This window comes from Phaeodactylum tricornutum, chromosome 15 (assembly GCF_000150955.2).
Source record: "Phaeodactylum tricornutum CCAP 1055/1 chromosome 15, whole genome shotgun sequence".
Classification (NCBI taxonomy): Eukaryota; Bacillariophyta; class Bacillariophyceae; order Surirellales; family Neidiaceae; genus Phaeodactylum; species Phaeodactylum tricornutum.
In genome coordinates, this window is record NC_011683.1 from 412,318 (window position 1) to 429,548 (window position 17,231).

General features: G+C 47.8%; 7 protein-coding genes across 7 annotated transcripts; 3 read left to right on the top strand and 4 right to left on the bottom strand.

Annotated features, from left to right (window-relative positions):
- Window positions 1-2,129: 2,129 nt before the first annotated feature.
- PHATRDRAFT_47911 (predicted protein) lies at window positions 2,130-2,954 on the bottom strand. Its single transcript, XM_002182352.1, has one exon. It carries the CDS (start codon window positions 2,853-2,855, stop codon window positions 2,238-2,240), a length of 618 nt encoding a protein of 205 aa, XP_002182388.1. The 5' UTR covers window positions 2,856-2,954; the 3' UTR covers window positions 2,130-2,237.
- A 457-nt stretch (window positions 2,955-3,411) lies between these two features.
- Window positions 3,412-4,757, top strand: PHATRDRAFT_47912 (predicted protein). The gene has a single exon (XM_002182186.1). The coding sequence runs from the start codon at window positions 3,520-3,522 to the stop codon at window positions 4,729-4,731; it is 1,212 nt and encodes a 403-aa protein (XP_002182222.1). The 5' UTR covers window positions 3,412-3,519; the 3' UTR covers window positions 4,732-4,757.
- Window positions 4,758-4,944: 187 nt separating this feature from the next.
- Window positions 4,945-6,136, bottom strand: PHATRDRAFT_47913 (predicted protein). Its single transcript, XM_002182353.1, has one exon. The coding sequence runs from the start codon at window positions 5,911-5,913 to the stop codon at window positions 4,966-4,968; it is 948 nt and encodes a 315-aa protein (XP_002182389.1). The 5' UTR covers window positions 5,914-6,136; the 3' UTR covers window positions 4,945-4,965.
- A 1,611-nt stretch (window positions 6,137-7,747) lies between these two features.
- PHATRDRAFT_14553 (predicted protein) lies at window positions 7,748-8,908 on the top strand (the record flags this gene model as incomplete). The annotated part of the gene is made up of 3 exons (XM_002182187.1): window positions 7,748-7,991; window positions 8,070-8,670; window positions 8,791-8,908. Coding segments are annotated over 3 exons (963 nt in total), but the record flags the coding sequence as incomplete, so codon positions are not given.
- Window positions 8,909-9,156: 248 nt separating this feature from the next.
- On the bottom strand, window positions 9,157-11,080 carry PHATRDRAFT_47916 (predicted protein; the record flags this gene model as incomplete). The annotated part of the gene is made up of 1 exon (XM_002182354.1): window positions 9,157-11,080. Exon 1 carries the CDS (start codon window positions 11,047-11,049, stop codon window positions 9,157-9,159), a length of 1,893 nt encoding a protein of 630 aa, XP_002182390.1. The 5' UTR covers window positions 11,050-11,080.
- Window positions 11,081-11,511: 431 nt separating this feature from the next.
- PHATRDRAFT_47917 (predicted protein) lies at window positions 11,512-15,799 on the top strand (the record flags this gene model as incomplete). The annotated part of the gene is made up of 2 exons (XM_002182188.1): window positions 11,512-15,526; window positions 15,603-15,799. 2 exons carry the CDS (start codon window positions 11,512-11,514, stop codon window positions 15,797-15,799), a joined length of 4,212 nt encoding a protein of 1,403 aa, XP_002182224.1.
- Window positions 15,800-16,039: 240 nt separating this feature from the next.
- On the bottom strand, window positions 16,040-16,951 carry PHATRDRAFT_47918 (predicted protein). Its single transcript, XM_002182355.1, has one exon. It carries the CDS (start codon window positions 16,891-16,893, stop codon window positions 16,096-16,098), a length of 798 nt encoding a protein of 265 aa, XP_002182391.1. The 5' UTR covers window positions 16,894-16,951; the 3' UTR covers window positions 16,040-16,095.
- Window positions 16,952-17,231: the final 280 nt, after the last annotated feature.

The window sequence follows — 17,231 nt, forward strand, 5'->3', positions numbered from 1 at the left end:
CAGCGTGTAATCGATCCCCATGCCTAAACTCAAGCTCATCATAATACTCGGCGTAAATTGGGTGATTTGCATATTTTTGGCAACGAATCGGAGAACAATAGACCACAGCGTCACAGTTGAAATCATTGTTGCCAGAGGAATAATCCAAACTATGGTTGCTTTTGCCTTCGGTAAAACACAGCCAATAAGTCCTAACGCAATCGGTAGCACTATTAGGTCCATGCGCCGAAGATCCGCATGGGTGCTTGCGCGTAAATCATTGGAGAAAAACTTGAGGCCGGTAAACGAAGCTGTAAAGTATGGTGACTGGTGTTGCTCTGCAAAGTCTTGCATTGCATCCATTAAGGAAGATACTCGTTCGTGCCCTTCGCGATTGGAACCATTGAGCGGGAGCAAATACTGAACCTGGCAGAGAACTGTGTGGCCCTTCGGTGTGGCAAGCGCTTGTGCCATCCAGTGTAACTTGCTCTCTTTGAGAGAGTAAAAGCTCGTCGCCCTGGCCCATGAAACACTTTCTGTCGTGTTTGTTGAGCTATCAGAATGTACCTTTGTCGATGTCGACAGTATTGTTTTGTTTAAATCATGTGTCCAATTGAACGCTGCTTGATACGCCACGGAAATCGGATTCGTCATCGAAAGGTTCGAGAATTTGCTTTCCAGAACGACGTACAAGGCCGGATTCAGAGGATTGGACCAATCGCTTGGATATGTTCTCCCAAAAGCCTCATTTGCATCCTGCGAAAGAGATCCAGGAACCGGATGGAATGTGCTGTCTGTCTCTTGCTCTAGTTTATGAAAGGACCAAACACCGATAGGCCAAAGTGTAGTGACAATCAAAACAAGCAATACCTTAGCGCTTCGATGAATCCAATTGCTCCAAGTCCGGACGACCTTCGGAAAATCATCTAGATACCGTGTGTCTTCGTGTGGAACAATTGCGTTCCCCCGATTGTTCCTTCTGGCTGGAGTGACATGAAGCGATCGAAGCTGAGAGAAGAAAGACGTCTCCAAAAACGAACGGGTCGGACTTTCGTCTACGTCACCTGCAAGCTGGGAAACCGGAGATGTTTCATCAACTGTCATTCTTTGAGCCCCTGAGGGTATAGACGAGGTGAGAAGAGGTTCCAATAGTGGATCATTGCTATCGCATCTCGTATGGAGCGGTTCCATGGCAACTGTCATACTTGTCATAACTTTCTAAGATGTGTCGTAGACTTCATTGAAAGTGTATCGTGCACCGGCGATTTTCTGTGAAGGAAGTGGATGTCCTTTCACGGAACGAGCAACAGCCAAAACCGGCCGAAACACATGTCGTAGGTAAGTCACTTCTGTGTCTTGACTTTTTCATGTAATCTGGATAGATAGGTGATAGATGGTGCAAGAGCCTCGTGCTATCTCAACAAGAACACGAGCCCAGGCGAGTGGAATTGCAACGTCTCTGTAATGAAGTGATATTCATAGATATAGTTTTCTTCTAAGTGTAAACGATTTTGCGCTGGAGATACCAGCTTTTTGGTCAGCGCCAATCATTGCTCTGCGCAAGCAAATCAGTCGAGCCTTATGCTATCAAGAATGATCGGTTTCTCTGAAAATAAATAAACAATTTCTACTATTCCTCTGTCATTCGCTGCTAAGTACGAAAAGGCCACGTCGGGTACATCAGGCGCTTCTACAACCTGCAGCAATCCTTGTGTATGCAGGCCTTGACGTCATCGGCCTGTCTCGAATTCCCTTCTTAAACATGACTTACAGTTAGCCAAGTGCCCCTGACAAAAATATCTGAGACCGAAGAACCTTTGCGACGACATAGATGATCGAATGTTGTTGACGTGATACGTTGAGCGTCCTAGGCCCGCACGAGACTGAAAGAAAGATTTGTTAAGTTGGCGGGAATGCTTTATATAAACTCAAAACCCGATCCTCTTGGCGGAAACATTGCTAGTTATGGCGTCCGTCTGCTCTGCCAAAAAGGGCCAGCGCATGAGATACGTCGAGTCTCCCGAGAAGTTTTCGCTAGGATCCAAGTCCAAAACACCAGACGACGAAAAAAGCAAAGAAAAATTAAAATTACGAAAAGAGATCAGGGTGCAGCCAAGGCACAACCTCTGTTGTCGCTCGCGTTTTTTGGAAAAGAAAATACTAATGTAAGTGCTGACAGGGGTTTGTTATCGGATGATAAAGAGTAGCGTGTAAGTATACAAAGAAGGACTTTCTCTCCTCGGGGGGTTATTGATGTTTCAATCTGAGATTTTCATAAAGAAGACCACCACTGGAAGCTGGTCACACTTTTCTTTCTCCAAAGTGCTAGGATAAAACACGTAGAAATCTTTCGTCGTTGAAGCAACTTTTGAGAAGTTGCTTCGGACGTACTCTAGCGCATCTTTGGTCCATTTTTTGAATTCTCGTTCGTAGTCTCCCCTGTAGACTTTAGAAAACCACATCCCCCGTAAGATTGCTGTACTTTTTGGATCGATGGAAGTAGCGTCCGCAACGCTGAAAAGCATCTTGGAAGTAAATGGGCGGTCGATCGTTGACAAAACCAGCCCCTCAGGATCCCAAGTTTCATCTTGTCCAGAAAGTCTCCGGCGGTGCGTCTTGTACGCTTGGTCCATAAGTTCCTCCCGCACGATGCCCAAAATAGCTCGAATTTTCGTTTGCTGAAAGATTTTTCCGCATTTCCAATCATGCGTTACGTTGTCATAATCCTCGACTCGAAATACTTGAATCTTGTAAGATGGTCGTTGTTCATTTTTGCGTGTAGAAGGCAATTCGGCTTCGTACCGGAAAGACGAAAAATGCACAGAATGTTCCTTGGTGCTCAGGCTACTTCTGTCCGTGGGAGCCACCGTCGCCATAGTTGCGTGAGCTATAGACGCTGATCTTGTAGACGCTGTATGCGATTCTTTACGTGGTCGTGGGGAGATAAACTATCCAAAAGTGTAGGATACTTTTTTCTTGAAATTTTGTGTGTGCTAATGCAACTGCACTTTTTGCGAAGAACGCGGACCAAGTTTTCGTGAACGTTGACATACTGGAGATGAAGTCAGACTTGCGCGTAGATCCTCGAACGATGTATTTTTGATATTTTGACACGACACGCTGGGGAAAATAGACCTGCAGCAGTTGTGTCGGTGACATCCTCTTTGTCAATCCAACTAATTGTTAGGGAGAAAACTCGAGTCCAATATTGTAGTCCCATGAAGTGTTTCAGTCAAGTACCTTGTGTCATCACTCATAAACTGAAACAGTTACAGTTCATATGAGAATTACGAATAACGGTTCCCGAACGGCTTGAGCTTTTTTGGTCACGCAGAGATCTGCCTTGTCGCATTCCTACACGCTTCTTTCTTTGAAGGGCAGCGCCGAACACAGCGAACTCGATAGCACAGTCAGTCATCACAATCAATCACATCAACCCCAAAAATTGGCTGCCAAAGTAAAACGAAACCGCAAACCGCCAACACTTCCAAGGATCCGCCACTGCAGTCTCTGTTCCGAAAACTTTGAAAAGGAAATGTTATGGTGAGGTCATGCGGATTGCATCGAGTCGACCTTACTAGGTTGAGCTCCGTGTTCTTTCTGTTCGGAACCATCATCCAATCATGCCACGCGTCTATATTCTGGGAAGGCTCCAACGAAACCTTTCCGAGCTTATCCGGTCTGTTCGGGCGCCCTCTAGAACGCGGCGTTCCTTATTCAGCTCGTTTGCAGTTTTTGCGCGAAAACCCATATCTGTGTCACGAACTGGATCTGAACCAGACCACGTACAGTCGTCCTACTCACGTACCTGGCGAAACCGCCGACGTATCACCCATCGTTTTGCTCGCCGCACGCGGCGAATGCTCGTTCTATGAAAAGGCCCAAATGGCCCAAACTTACGCTGGGGTTGGCTTTCTTATTGTTTACAACCAAAATTTTGAAGGGGAAGACACGATTGTACCCATGTTTTCCGAATACGGCGATTCACGATTGTACCTACTTTCTACTACACATCGGACCGGGCAGGCAATGAAGCGATTGATAGCGGATCAGCCGGAGAACATCATAACAGAAGGAGGCCCTTTGATTCGGATGGATAGCGATGCTCCGGATGGAGTCGTCACTGTAGCCGATCTACAAGCCTTGCTGTTGTCCGCCTTGGGACTCTTTTTCATGCTTTTGTCTTTTTCTGGGTGTCTGATTCTTTGCGTGGGGATGTACGGCCACTTATCGGGTATGTACTTACGCACCACACCGAGTGGTGCGACCGTGATTGGGCGGAGGCTACTGACCGCGCGCCAAGTCCGAAACTTGTCCGTGAATGTCCCGGAAAGTACTGATGTTAGTCTTGAAGAAGGCGAACAAGAGCACAGCCAATGTGCAGTATGCATTGATGATCTTATCGGTGAATCTGATATTATCACTTTGCCTTGTCATCATCGATATCACGCGGATTGTATTATTGCGTGGCTGACAGAACGACAATCTAGCTGCCCTCTCTGCAAATATGACGTCATGGAATACGTTCTGACCCAAGAAAGTGCTCAGTCCAACGGTGAGCGGGCGGGTGGGACGGATCTGATTTCAACAAACATTTCATGGTTCGATCGTCTTTGGCGCTACCGACGATGGACCGTTGTCAGCCGCGACGTGGACGAAGATGTCACACAGCGTGATGGTATTGTCATTGACGCTGATGAAATGGATCCGCAGCTCGAAATGACAGGGGCATCGCACTTTCAAATATCGTAGGCGCAGCTTATTGGCTTTGTAAAACTAGTTTGGAGGGAATGTAATTGTATGGTTTTTTTTTGCTTAGTCATTCGCATGAGATTGGTCCGATCTCGGTGAATTGACGGGAGGCTTTTTATTGCACACGTGTAAAGCGAAGGAGACGCCTGAAAAGAACAATTGCCCGCAGCAGCTTTTGGGCAAAATGCTACCTGCTCTAAAAAGAATTTCTTTGTCGTATAACGTTTGCCGCATTTAAAGGTATATTCCTAACTTCTGCAATTTTTCTAGTCGATCGGTTGGGATGCTTGCTCGGCCGAGTCGCCTTTGGTTGTCCAACCAATGCAAAGTAGTGTCTTTCAGATTTTCGTGTGGCCCCATGTTCAAAGTTTCTTGCAGCTCTTTGTATCGCTTCTCCCAGTGCCAGGCTTCATAATCCCAGACAAAACCCCTTTCCTCCAGATCCCCCAAAATATCTCTTTCGGCCGTGCTTACTCTCCTGTATCCCAAGTCAAGTTCACGTCTGAGAAGCCTCATACCAACACACCAATCGGCAAACTTGACGTTTTCCGACCATCCAGGAGGGACGGCTAGGTGTTTATATTTAATAGCATACTTCTGGACTTGTTCCAGCCATTCTTCATTAGGTTTTTGCTTCACAGTTGAAAGAGGCGTTGGACCTTTCGATGCAGCTCGTTTTGGGGGGCACACATTGACCTCTTCTTCCTCACTTTCCGTCTCCGTTTCGTCTTCGCTGCTTTCGTCTGACTCGGTTGCCGTGTCGTCCCCAATACTTTCAACCGAGTTTTCGTCGGACGAAGGAGGTCTCTTGAGCGCTGGCTGCAGCTTGGCTCTTTTGCGCTGAGGATGACCAGCAGTGTCCACGAAAGGGCTCATCGGGGCCGGATTCGACTTCTCTTTCTCGCGGAGCGCCTGGCAGGTTTTTTCCACTGTCCTGTCCGCTTCAACTTCGTTCCAGCTACCGTCTCTTTCCTCTTTCAAGAATCGACCGTTCACTTGGTGGATTTCGTCAATTACTGTTTGCGCAATGGTGACTTTCACAGTCCGTGCAGATTTCGCGTATCGCTCGCGGTATTTGTTCACAACTTGACGAAAATAAATGTTGCCCGGCCATTCCGAAACTCGCTTACCACGACCCATTAGCACATCACGCTCATTACACGAAAATCCAAGACGAGACATAGCGATAAGCAAAATGCCAGTATAGAACCAAATCAATGGAGCAAAAACAGAGTTGAATACGACCACTGCGTTGCGCGGGCTCTACTTGTTGGCCTAAGGCACTCGCTTTAACAGTAAAGTGAACTGAAAAAGTGCGCTAGCAGGAATAATAGGGGTGGCGACTAGAGGGGATAGTACACAATAATTTAAAGAACAAAGGGCTCCTTCTAGAGATGCCTAGAAATTGGAGGGTAGTGTTGTGTTGGGGGGGGGGCGGAGGGGGCTCTAATCCCCGCGGGATGACTACTAACTAGCCTGACCACACTCCAGGTTGCTTGGACAGTCCGGTGATCAACAACCCAGCCAACAGCCGTGCTGTGCTGAATTTGTGCTCTTGGTGTTCCCGCAGAAAAGTTGAAAAGACCCGAATGTACGATTGTTCACCTACATTTGCAGTAATTGCCTTTCGAATGGGAAGTAATATGACAAAATTCGTCTTAAAATTAATCCCAAGCTTGTAGGTTTATCTTCGAAATCGTGGCTTCTTTTCTTAATTGCCACAAAGCGAGAAGGCAAGTGACATTCATTAAGTAAGGAACTAACCCCTGGGTGGTGAAATAATTAATTAATTTTTACACGACAAAAACTCCCTACAAAGATTATCTCGGGACATATAAATTTTATATGAAGTTGCCAAAAATATACTGTTACTAAAGACCCAACGTCGGATAGGGACCCACGTTCCTGTATCTCAGTTGCTGGCCTGTGAGTCATTTTTAGGCGAGCCCTTTGGGTTCACACGAGACGGGGGGGGGGGGGGGGGGTTGACAGAAACCGATATGGGCGACTACCTAGCTCTCTTAGAGAGTAGCTGTCGCTCCACCTATCCGTGTCGACTCTGAATTTCGTTTGTGCTAGAACAATGGACTAAAGGAAACCTCTTCGACCCACCAATAGACGTTTTCTATAACACTGCTTGGATTGTTCTTAGCGAATCTGTGATATCGAGCATTGAGAGAAGAGGACAGACGTGCGTGTTATTTAGGCTTGTCTACAGGGGCCGATCGAGCTGTGGCGGTTCCGGGCCCCGAACCGTAACTTGGTTGCTAGGCGCTGTACGCTGTGGTCGAAGAACTGTATAGATAGGTAGATTGCAGCAGTATATGATTCAAAAAGAAGCTCGATAGATATGGATCAGGCTTCAGAAGGACAGAAGGACGCAAAGAGACCCGCGGTGGCCCAAGAACAGACCGGAGGCCAGCCCACACGCCGACAACGACAACCGTCCCAACCTGCACAACAACCACCATGGGCATCACACCAGCAAACGACATACGCAGTGGCGGCAGGCCAACAGCAGCGACCACCAATATCTGTGGAGTATCCATCGAATGTGCCCGTCTCAATTGCTGCAGGATACTCGACACGAGCAGCTGCTTCAATAAATCCCAGCCAACAAGACCGACAGTCTCAGATGGCGTATCCGCCACAGCAGCAAGCAGTATATGCATCAGGTTATCCAGTAATGGGAGCGCAATCACAGTCGGTAGCGACGGCTGCAGCATCAAGATATCCGCAACAACAAGGACAATCGCTCCCGCAGCCAGCTATGTATTATCAAGTCCCCCCTACGGGTGCCACGGGACTGCGTTACCAACAGCTACCACCCGTGGTATCTCAACAACCTTACTTGGAACCTAGAATTGGACGACTACCGGCCGATCGACCTATTGCAAAACTGTCCGTCTCACTAATTGACACATACAAGCATATCAATTCGGTGTATTACGAGGAGCGCGAGGCTCGCAGAAAAAAGAAGGCTGAAAAAGGCCAGGGTGTTATAAACAATGGCTGGGACGACGAGAATTATGACTATATTGTAACAAGTGGCGAAGTCTTCTTTGGACGGTACAACATCAAAGAACGTATTGGTAAAGGATCCTTCGGTCAAGTAGTTCGTGCGGAGGACATTGAAACAAACCAGGAAGTGGCAATAAAAATTATCAAATCGAAGAAACCCTTTGCACTACAGGCAAAAACGGAAATCGAGCTTTTGACACACTTGCTGGATAAGGATGTTGAAGATCAGCACAACGTTGGTATGTTCACAAATTTACGCAGTGTTTCATTGTTTTGCTTTTTTTTTGCTCCTTCTCACTCTGTCATGTGCACCCCAGTGCGACTCTTAACCCATTTTGTTTATCGTGGCCACCAATGTCTTGTTTTTGAGATGCTTTCTCTTAATCTATATGAATTGTTGAAGAATACGCAGTTTAGCGGTGTATCATTGAATCTAATTCGAAAGTTCGCCAAGCAAGTTTTGAAGGCGCTCTCATTTCTTGCCCGACCGGACGTGGATGTTATTCATTGTGATTTGAAACCAGAAAATATTTTACTGCGGCATCCAAAGAAGAGCGGCGTGAAAGTTATTGATTTTGGATCATCATGTCGGTCAAACAAACGGATGTATTCTTATATTCAAAGTCGCTTCTATCGGTCACCTGAGGTCATACTTGGACTGCCTTACGGCGTGGCGATTGACATGTGGAGTCTTGGATGTATATTGGCAGAGATGCACACTGGTGAACCCGTTTTTTCCGGCTCCGATCAGTTTGATCAGATGCAAAAGATAGTTAAAATACTTGGCATGATCCCCAACAGCATGCTCAACCGATCGAGCAGTCAAACCCGGAATCAGTTCTTTCAGCGAAAACAATCGACTGTTACCGGGCGAGAAGAATGGACGATACGTCAAGTAAAAAAGTCCTCATCCTCTTTGTCGTCAAAAGCAGAGCCTGAACCTCCGGAAGTTGTTGTCGTTCCGAGTGTCAATCCCGTATCGTCTTTGACGGAAGTAATCACAGCAGGAGCAAACCAGAAAAAGAAATTCCCTCAGAGCGAGGCGTACAACACCCAGCGAAATTACGAACTTTTCGTCGACCTTGTATACAAGATGCTAGCCTACGAGCCTGATCAAAGAATTACGCCTGCAGAAGCGATGGCGCATCCTTTCATTGCAGAGATTGAATCCATCATATCTGCTCCCGCCAGCGCTACAAGTGTGACGCCTATGGCCATGTCGCCAAGATAGAGATAGGCTAGCCCATTTGAAGTACAAGATCAAGAGGAGCAAAAATTGAAAAGCCGTACACTGTAGTCGTTTGCAGATGTTATTGTGAAAATTTCATGTCGCGAACCAGTAGCGGTCGTCAGGATAAAGTAATGTGTCTATGTTAGTGTGAATGTCAATCATGTGAATATACTTTAGTCTCCGCTGCACCACACGAGTGTAGCTTTGTCATAGACAACTTCGTCGCGGCCAAACGCTTTGCGCTCTCGAACCAGACCTTGCATTTTCAGGAAGTTGACGCCACATATAAATAACTCAAAAATTTCTTGTCGATCGACTGCAAGTGAGCGGGATTGTACACAAAAACCATCGAACCACTCTTGCTGAGGAATGGAGATGCGGTTTCGAATGTGTTGCATTAGAAGACTGGGTAGTCTACAGGATATGTTTTCAACGGTCAAACAATCATATTCAACTAGGTTCGACAGCATGGCAACAACGGTATGACGACGAAATTGTGCCATCAACGATGACAAAATCACCTCGTCCCTTGTCTGGCCTCCAAATTTAGCATCAAATGTGTTAATCCAATCGTTGTGTAGACCTTCAACACACTGCAGAATCTCGTTGGGATAGGTGCAACGATCCACAAGCACAATAACTGTATTCAGAATAGTGTGCATATCCGGGATCTTGGAGATCGAGCGGTAGCTTACAAGCAACTGCAGGATTTCCCGCCGAGTATTGCCATCGAGTGCCTTTCCAAAACCCAGATTGAGATTCCTTTTGGAGAGCATTGGGAAAATTGTGGAAGGATGTATAAGACTCATTACTTGCCTTGCAACCGCAGCTTGAAGCCGGTGTTGTTCAAAAGAGCACTGCCATTCTACAACACTGCGGGCAGACCCATCTTCTGGCCACACGTAATTTCGAGCTGTGCAGTCTACCTGGAACCAAGCCAGCCGACGACGTTCGTCGTCCTGTAGAGCTTCTCGGGGAACCCCCAAAAATGAACCCTTGATTGTCAAACCGTGTGCAACGATTTGTTTGAGTAAGGACAACAGCCGGACAGCAGAACCATGAATATCTCGAAATTCATACTCCAAGAATATTGCGAGAGAATCTTTCAATGGCAAGCAAAAGTGGTAGTTTGGGTTGCCGTGCAGATTGTCCAATGTACATTGCAGAATTTTTCGAGCCGTCGGGAATGAGCAGCTTTCCACCCAGATCGGCAGAGCCCCTTGAGAGCGCCAAGGGATGGGGCGTCGGTCAGGATGAGGACCTAGTAATACGCAGACAAAGGGTAGACCATCATGAAGTCGCCGAGAGGCTATCCACTGAAGAAAATCCTGCCACGCCGTTTGATAAAAAGCATTGTCTTCCACTTGGCAAAATACGACAATGTTGTCAAACGAGTCGGTTGTGGAAGCCCACGCCACGAGACGTTCAGTTAAAGAAAGCTGTTGCTGACTTTTGGGATTTTGTACCAGATCTGGCAAAGCCGACTCTTGCAAGAGACACTGTCGGGTGATTTCTTCGACCCACCAATGATGGGATAATAAAGGTTGCTGCCGTTGTACTGTTGGAGGCTGCAGCCAAACTGTGGCGGAGCGATTGCGGGTATGTTTCCTCGTCTGGACAACGTGCCGCATCAGCTCGTAGCGATCGAGTCCACTCCAGGGTCCCTGGACGTGCAGCAATGGTAGCAAAAGCGGGTCGTAGCGAGACGGCGGCTCCACTGCCAAGTTGCGGTACCATTCGTCTTCGAGTAATCGAGCTCGTTTTCGGGGGGAGGCCTCGGAGCTTCTAACCTCGTCTACTGGTAGGTCAGTGTCATCTTCGGTCCATGGGATAGTCGAATCTTGCACCATATGGTCCAAAGCATTCAGGACGGGTTGACAGAGAGCTTCCAATGCTTCGTGGGTGGCTTTGTCCACCTGACGATAGAGCGCTTGACAACATTGCGTTCGTAAAAAAGTCTCTTCTTCGACCAAATCCAGAGCATCTAGTTTGGGTACTTCAAATCTTGGTGGTAAAACCTGCGCCCATCGAGGAAGGTTTGGTTTCTTCGCAGCGACCGTCGGCATGATACCGAGCAAGTCGGTTTGTATATCTCCATGGTGGGGAAGGATCTATCCGAAAACCATTCACCGAGACGAAATAAATAGGCTCCAGAGCCTCAATCAAGTTCCTCTAAATCAACTTGTCGTATACGTCGTCCTCGAGATGACGTGGGATATATAAATTATGCTCTTGCTAGCATCAATACGTCAAGTCGTCTCTCGATTTATTCACGATTGTCAGGGTCAGCAATTTGGAATTAGACTGTGAGCAATGTACCATGCACCGTAAGCGAAAGAATGCTTACCCTCCCTCGTCTGTCAACGATGGAGGAACCCTCCAACACTGCAGAATACGCATTCTTGTTTTCCTTTTCCTGAAAAAGACTGGGGCTTATTGGACCCCGCCGTAGATTTTCGCTGAAACTCTTACTCAAAACTAAACCATTTTTGGGTATCGCGGACTAGTCAATACCCGTATCCCGAGCTATGCCTTCGACGGTCAAAGTGCGAGTCAAAGGGGCACGTAATCTACCCTTGCCGGACCATGCGCGAGGCAATGGAGCCGCCGCGGTCAGTGCGAACTCCTCGTCGCCTGCCGCTACCGCTGGGACATTCACTCAAACTTCCGCGAGCGTCTTTTCGGCCTCCTATCGTGATTCCTACGTGATTGTCTCGCTGGGCGGACATGCGCATTCGATTGCTTCGAGCATGGAAGAAGAGGCGACCAAAATGGCCTTCAACACAACGGCGGGGTACGTCGCCAAGACCAAAATATGTCGGAAAAGTCTGTCACCAGTCTGGGAAGAAGAATTCCGCTTTGATGTTTCCGATGATACTTTGCTGCAGGATGAGCCCCTTATTTTCAAAGTTTGCGACTTTTCCGATGTAGGCAAAGACGAAGGCATCGGTCTGGTGTATGTCGATTTGAATCCACTGCTTACAACCGAATCGTCCGATACAGAAGATCCGGAAGGGGGTAGTGCCATTGAAGGATGGTTTCCTTTGTACGATACCCTATCAGGAGTGCGAGGCGAGCTGCTTGTCTCCGTAAAATTGAATTTTATTGGCGATGTCAACCCGTTCCGGGACTCGTCGGCAGGGGTCCGCCTACTTCCTTTTTCAACGATTGATCCCGCCTCCGGCTATACCGTTACCCACATGTTTGGCTTCGTCGAAGAGTTGGTGGTCGCAGATGACCCAGAATTTGAATGGAATCAAGTTCTTTCGCGGGCTCGTGGCGTCACTCACGAAACCCGACAAACACTACTCTACTTGTTGGACGCCAGCGTACGTCGTCGCATGTGCAAAACTGTCTTGGAAATGGGTGGCAACGCTGTGTTGGGATATCACCAAAATTTTGACGTGGAAGGTGATCCCGGTATCGTTGCTCGGACTTACGGCACCTGTGTCTTGTTGGAACGCATTCACGTCCATACTTCCAAAAGAACATTAAACGAAGATCAGGATAATTTGACAGTTTTAGACCGCATTCTCGACCCATCGAGTAGCGGGATAACTCAAGACATTTCCCAGTCCTTGCGTGATCGCGGATCTTCCCGCTTCTTTTTATCGGAATCAGCGGCAGTTGCTCGTCATCGCGACAACGTTGACGAAAAGGACGACGTACAGCTCTTGACTGTCAGAGATTTTGAGCCAGCAGTCCGCGTACGATTTGGAGGGCTTGTGACAGCGCGGTCAGTCAAGTATTTAGGGAACTTGGCCTCAAAACTTTCCGATCAAGAAACGCGTGACTCATGGTGGACGGAACTGCGTGATGAAATTCGCTCCCACGCAAAGATCCTGTGTTGCAGTCACGTGATTGGGTATCTTGAAGCTTCCACCATTCACGACGATGTCGCAATCCTTAGCATCACAGGTACGGCAGCTACGGTACGAGGACTACCCGACTTGACTTCGCCTCGGCGGCTTTTCAATACGTGGAACACAGACACCATGAGTATCCACAATGCTCATTCTGATTCAGAACAGGCCGATGGAATGTCGGATGCTGTGACGGAGCCCCGTGGATCGGCACGTCGAGTAGAGAGATTACACCGTAGAGTTAAAAAATCCGGCTTGAGTGCAAGAAGTGTAAATCAAAACGCGATCGAAGGAGGCTCTTCGTCAAAATTGGGAGCGCAGGGAGCTATTCCTCTGTCGTCACACCGTGATATTTGCAAAGGTACCGATGCAAATAAAATCGAAGTTTTCCGACCTCGGCGAGCGAAGCCATGCTCCGCGGTCCATGTACCATACTCGCACCGCCACGCTCCTTTTGCCAATCTAAAGCTCGTTCCTTGCTTAATTTGCGGAAAGAAGTGGGTTCCGGAAGTTTTGCTGTCCACCACAGAGCCGCCAGATCGATTGCCAATAAGAGGAACCGGAGTGTTTGTTCAGGCTCGAGTTTGTCGGTCCCGTCCAAAAGCTGTGGGCGAAACAGATGCTCTTGCCGTCAGTGAAGCTTTGCCATTTTTGGAGTATGACTTGGCTCGTCAGCTTATGTTGAAGCTCAAGGTACTTGGGAGGAATGCAGCGTTTGGATTGAAGACTGAGGTCGACGTTGGAAGGCAGCTTATCGTCTCAACCGCAACAGCCACAGCCGTTTACTGCACCGCCATGCCAGCTCCCCGTGTGCTGGAGATCACAAGAACAATTGCCGTTGAAGACGAAGAAGACTATCAAATTGTCAAGCTACAAAAGCAAATAGAAGTGATATCCAACAAGAATAGACAGCGCCTTTCCGAAGCGGCTCAGCGACACGCCTATCGAGTTCGCAAACGGCATACCCGAAAGATCAAAGCCATGCAAAAGAGACGCGCGGCGAAACAAGAGGTAGCCCAAAGAAAGAAGGATAGTGCTAAGAGGGAGCGACCGAGAAGCAGCAGTAAAGAGAAGATACCAGAGGGGCTGACTTCTCCTTTTTACGCAGGTTCACAACGCAACAGTTCTGGCGATAACCCGAACACAGTAGACTCCAAAGACGAATTCCAAGATGGTTCTTTGTCGAGCCTGGGTTCAGATAGTACATCGTCGTCTAGCTCGTCATCAAGTAGCTCCAGTGAAAGTGAAGATACGGGTCAAGAAGCCAATGGATCTGGTAGTGCAAACACTAGTCCTCAACATTCGCAAGGCGTCGGCTCGACAAACAACTTGTCACGTGCTGATTGTAGTGACGGTGAACAGTCGGGGTTGGAAGACATGGACTACGATTCAGACTACCGGTCAGGTCAAGAGCATGGTGGAAGGGGAGACAATAAGTCAATAGCTTCCCGTGTCTCAGAGCTCGACGAACTGGAGGACGAGCTATTGCAAGATGGAAAGGCCACATCAAAGGACATTGACGGTAACGGCATTCGGAGGCGACGACGCAGACGAATGTATCGCGATGACAAGATGCCGTTTGTTCTTGAAATTGACGACGAGACAGACGAAGACTTCTTAAGCGTTCTGCTCGACAAACAGCTACCAGAAGGAATTCGCCTTTGTACGACAGCACATATACCAGACTTCGGGACGGGTATTGGAGGTGTGGAAACAGAAGACTTCAATGGGCAAATGGTCATGTCTATGTTGCGTTTCAAATGGAATCCAAATAGCCGGGGGACGAGAAGTAATCTGCTCTTTTCAAGCTTGTTTCAGGAGTTGTTTGCTAAGCTCTGCGATCGAATCAAGGATTTCGCTCCTGCAGTAATATGCGGTGTACGGACACAAGTTAACTTGACACCGGATGATCAAGTGGAGCTGGTGTGCTTTGGTAAAGTCGTTTTGGAAAGACGGTTGGATGCGACGCAAGTTGACGAGCTTACCGTTGGAAGCGCTGGTTCTGACAACACGAAAGCCGATGAGTTGGAAATACGACGTAGGGAAGACGCGGAGATGCGTTCTATTCAAAGCGATATCGAAGCAAGTATTTCGACGATCTTTAAAACAGATTTGATCGGGCAGAATCGAGCAACGGTCATCGTCGACCAGTTGAGTGATGAGATGAAGCGTTATCATGCTGGGGTGCGGTGTTCGAGTCCTCTTCAGCTCGGTCGACTTAAAGCATCGCCAACCTCCTCAGATGCTGCTGCAAAGACCATCCCTATGCCTGTTCCGCAATTATCGCCACGGCTCTCCCCACGAAGAATGTCGCCGAGACTCCACGGTTTGCATATTCGAAGTCGTACTGAAGGTGGACACCAGCCATCGACTATTATGCTACCTGAGGTTCCTCTGAAAACTGGAAACTCGAACTACTCGAACATGTTGTCGATTCTTCCGCCACAAAGAAGCTTCACAACAAATGCCTTTGGGGTGAAGGTGGAGGAAGTCCCTGTTGAGCTTTCTCCATTGCATTACGTTACTGGAGGAGCTGTGACCGAATACCTAGGCTCAATCGCCATGCATTTCATTCGAGAGAGTCGTGGACTTGAGGCTGCCGAGTTTCAACGATTCGTTACGGAATGCAACGCTATCGCTCGAGCCCACGTAGCCTCTCTCGGCGGTAACGCCATGCTTGGTATGTTTCCAACCTTTTGAATCGAGATTTGATACGCTTCTCTCACGAATCTGCCTTTCTTCAATGCATTCCATAGCGTATCGCGCAGTCCCCGCAGAGTCCGGGGGCAAGGTTTACAAATCACAAGTTTACAATGTCATCTCGCTTTCCGGATGCGCTGTGAAAGTTGACTATTCAAAGAATCGCGATGGGTCTTCTCTGCAACACGAGAAGCTTTCTGGAAAGTCCGACCCGGTCGATCAGACCTGGAAAGAACGATCTACTACAGTCTAAGTGTCGGAGTGGCAGCCTGGTTCACTCCCCAAATGACCTCTGATCCACATTCCTTCCAGATATCCGATAGACAACCCTAGACGTCTCTTTTGCAGCTAAAAGGTCTGAGACGTTGGCCATCAAAAACATATAGAATATCATAATACTATTTTTGAGGTATGGTAGCTATGGGTAAGGCAAACAGATGGATGTGTCAGTTGGGTGCCCATTAGCAATATATTGACTGTGAATCTACTAATTACTCGTCTAAAAGATAGAGATAGTGCCAGACCTCTCAAGAAAGGTTCAAAGCCAACCTACTTCGAAAGAATCGCCTTCGCATCATCCAAGAATTGCGTGTATTGAGCTTGCTCTTTGTAATCTGCCATCATGGCAACAAACGAGGCAACTTCTTGACTAATACCCACATCTTGCTCCAAAAAATTTTGAAAGGCCTCCTGCAAATCTTCTGCAAGCTCCCCGAATTCTGGTCCCTGATACTGAGTCGCTCCGATCCCTGTTTGATGAATCACTTCCACATCCTGAGTTGAGATGCTGACCGAGTGGATGCGTGGAGACGCGTCCTCCGACAGGCATACCAAGACAAGACTCTTGCCGGCCTTGGTCGCCGTGACGGAAAATCGAACTGGAACGGAAGGTTCCAAGGAATCATTGTCTTCTCCGGTAGCTTCGGCATTTTCATTACCTTCCTCACCTTCAAATTCTTCATTGTCACTGTATGGGTAGTCATCGGATTCCACGGAGTCTTGGCAATGGAACGAGACTTGAATCTTGGTGGGGCCGGCGGTTCGGAACATGCGTGTACTGGCGCCGTCGTCGACAATCTTCCACTCCTTCTCAAGATCTGACTGCAACTTGATGAGCTCAGCAGGCATTTTGTTTGTCTCATTTTGAATCTCCTCTGAGTATTCACGGCCCAAGAGAGTAACGAGCTTTTCCGAAGCTGAAAAGAAACGGGCCGAAGGAGAAACTGAGGAAGCGCCCATGAGATTCGACCACGTCGGCGACACGGGCTTGGAAGCCAACAGCGATACCGAGCGAGCGCTCCAACGTGGGCTGAGACGCAACAAGTTAGTTCTGATCACGGAATTCATGGTAGGATATGAAAACAGTATTGGACTCCCAATTATTGTCAACCTCACGTTATAAAAGACGATTATTTTTTCGAATGACGATGTTTTGATTAGTAAGGATGATAATTTTTGGTGGTGGATGGGATTCGTGATACCGAATGCTTTGGGGGATCAGGCCAGCGGACGGTGTACACGTGGAATGGTATGTAACATGGGTGCTTGCACTTCATGTAACTGCCAGCAACGGTAATTGACTGTGACAGTGAAGTAGAAAACCGGTTTTTGCTACACAATTTTGCTGGAAACTAACATTGAACTGAATGTGAGGCGAGGCTACCTATAAGGTCACAATGAAGTCT

Coding starts and splice junctions, on each gene's coding strand:
- PHATRDRAFT_47918 (XM_002182355.1), bottom strand. CDS start 16,893: ATGAATTCCGTGATCAGAACTAACTTGTTGCGTCTCAGCCCACGTTGG.
- PHATRDRAFT_47913 (XM_002182353.1), bottom strand. CDS start 5,913: ATGTCTCGTCTTGGATTTTCGTGTAATGAGCGTGATGTGCTAATGGGT.
- PHATRDRAFT_47911 (XM_002182352.1), bottom strand. CDS start 2,855: ATGGCGACGGTGGCTCCCACGGACAGAAGTAGCCTGAGCACCAAGGAA.
- PHATRDRAFT_47912 (XM_002182186.1), top strand. CDS start 3,520: ATGGTGAGGTCATGCGGATTGCATCGAGTCGACCTTACTAGGTTGAGC.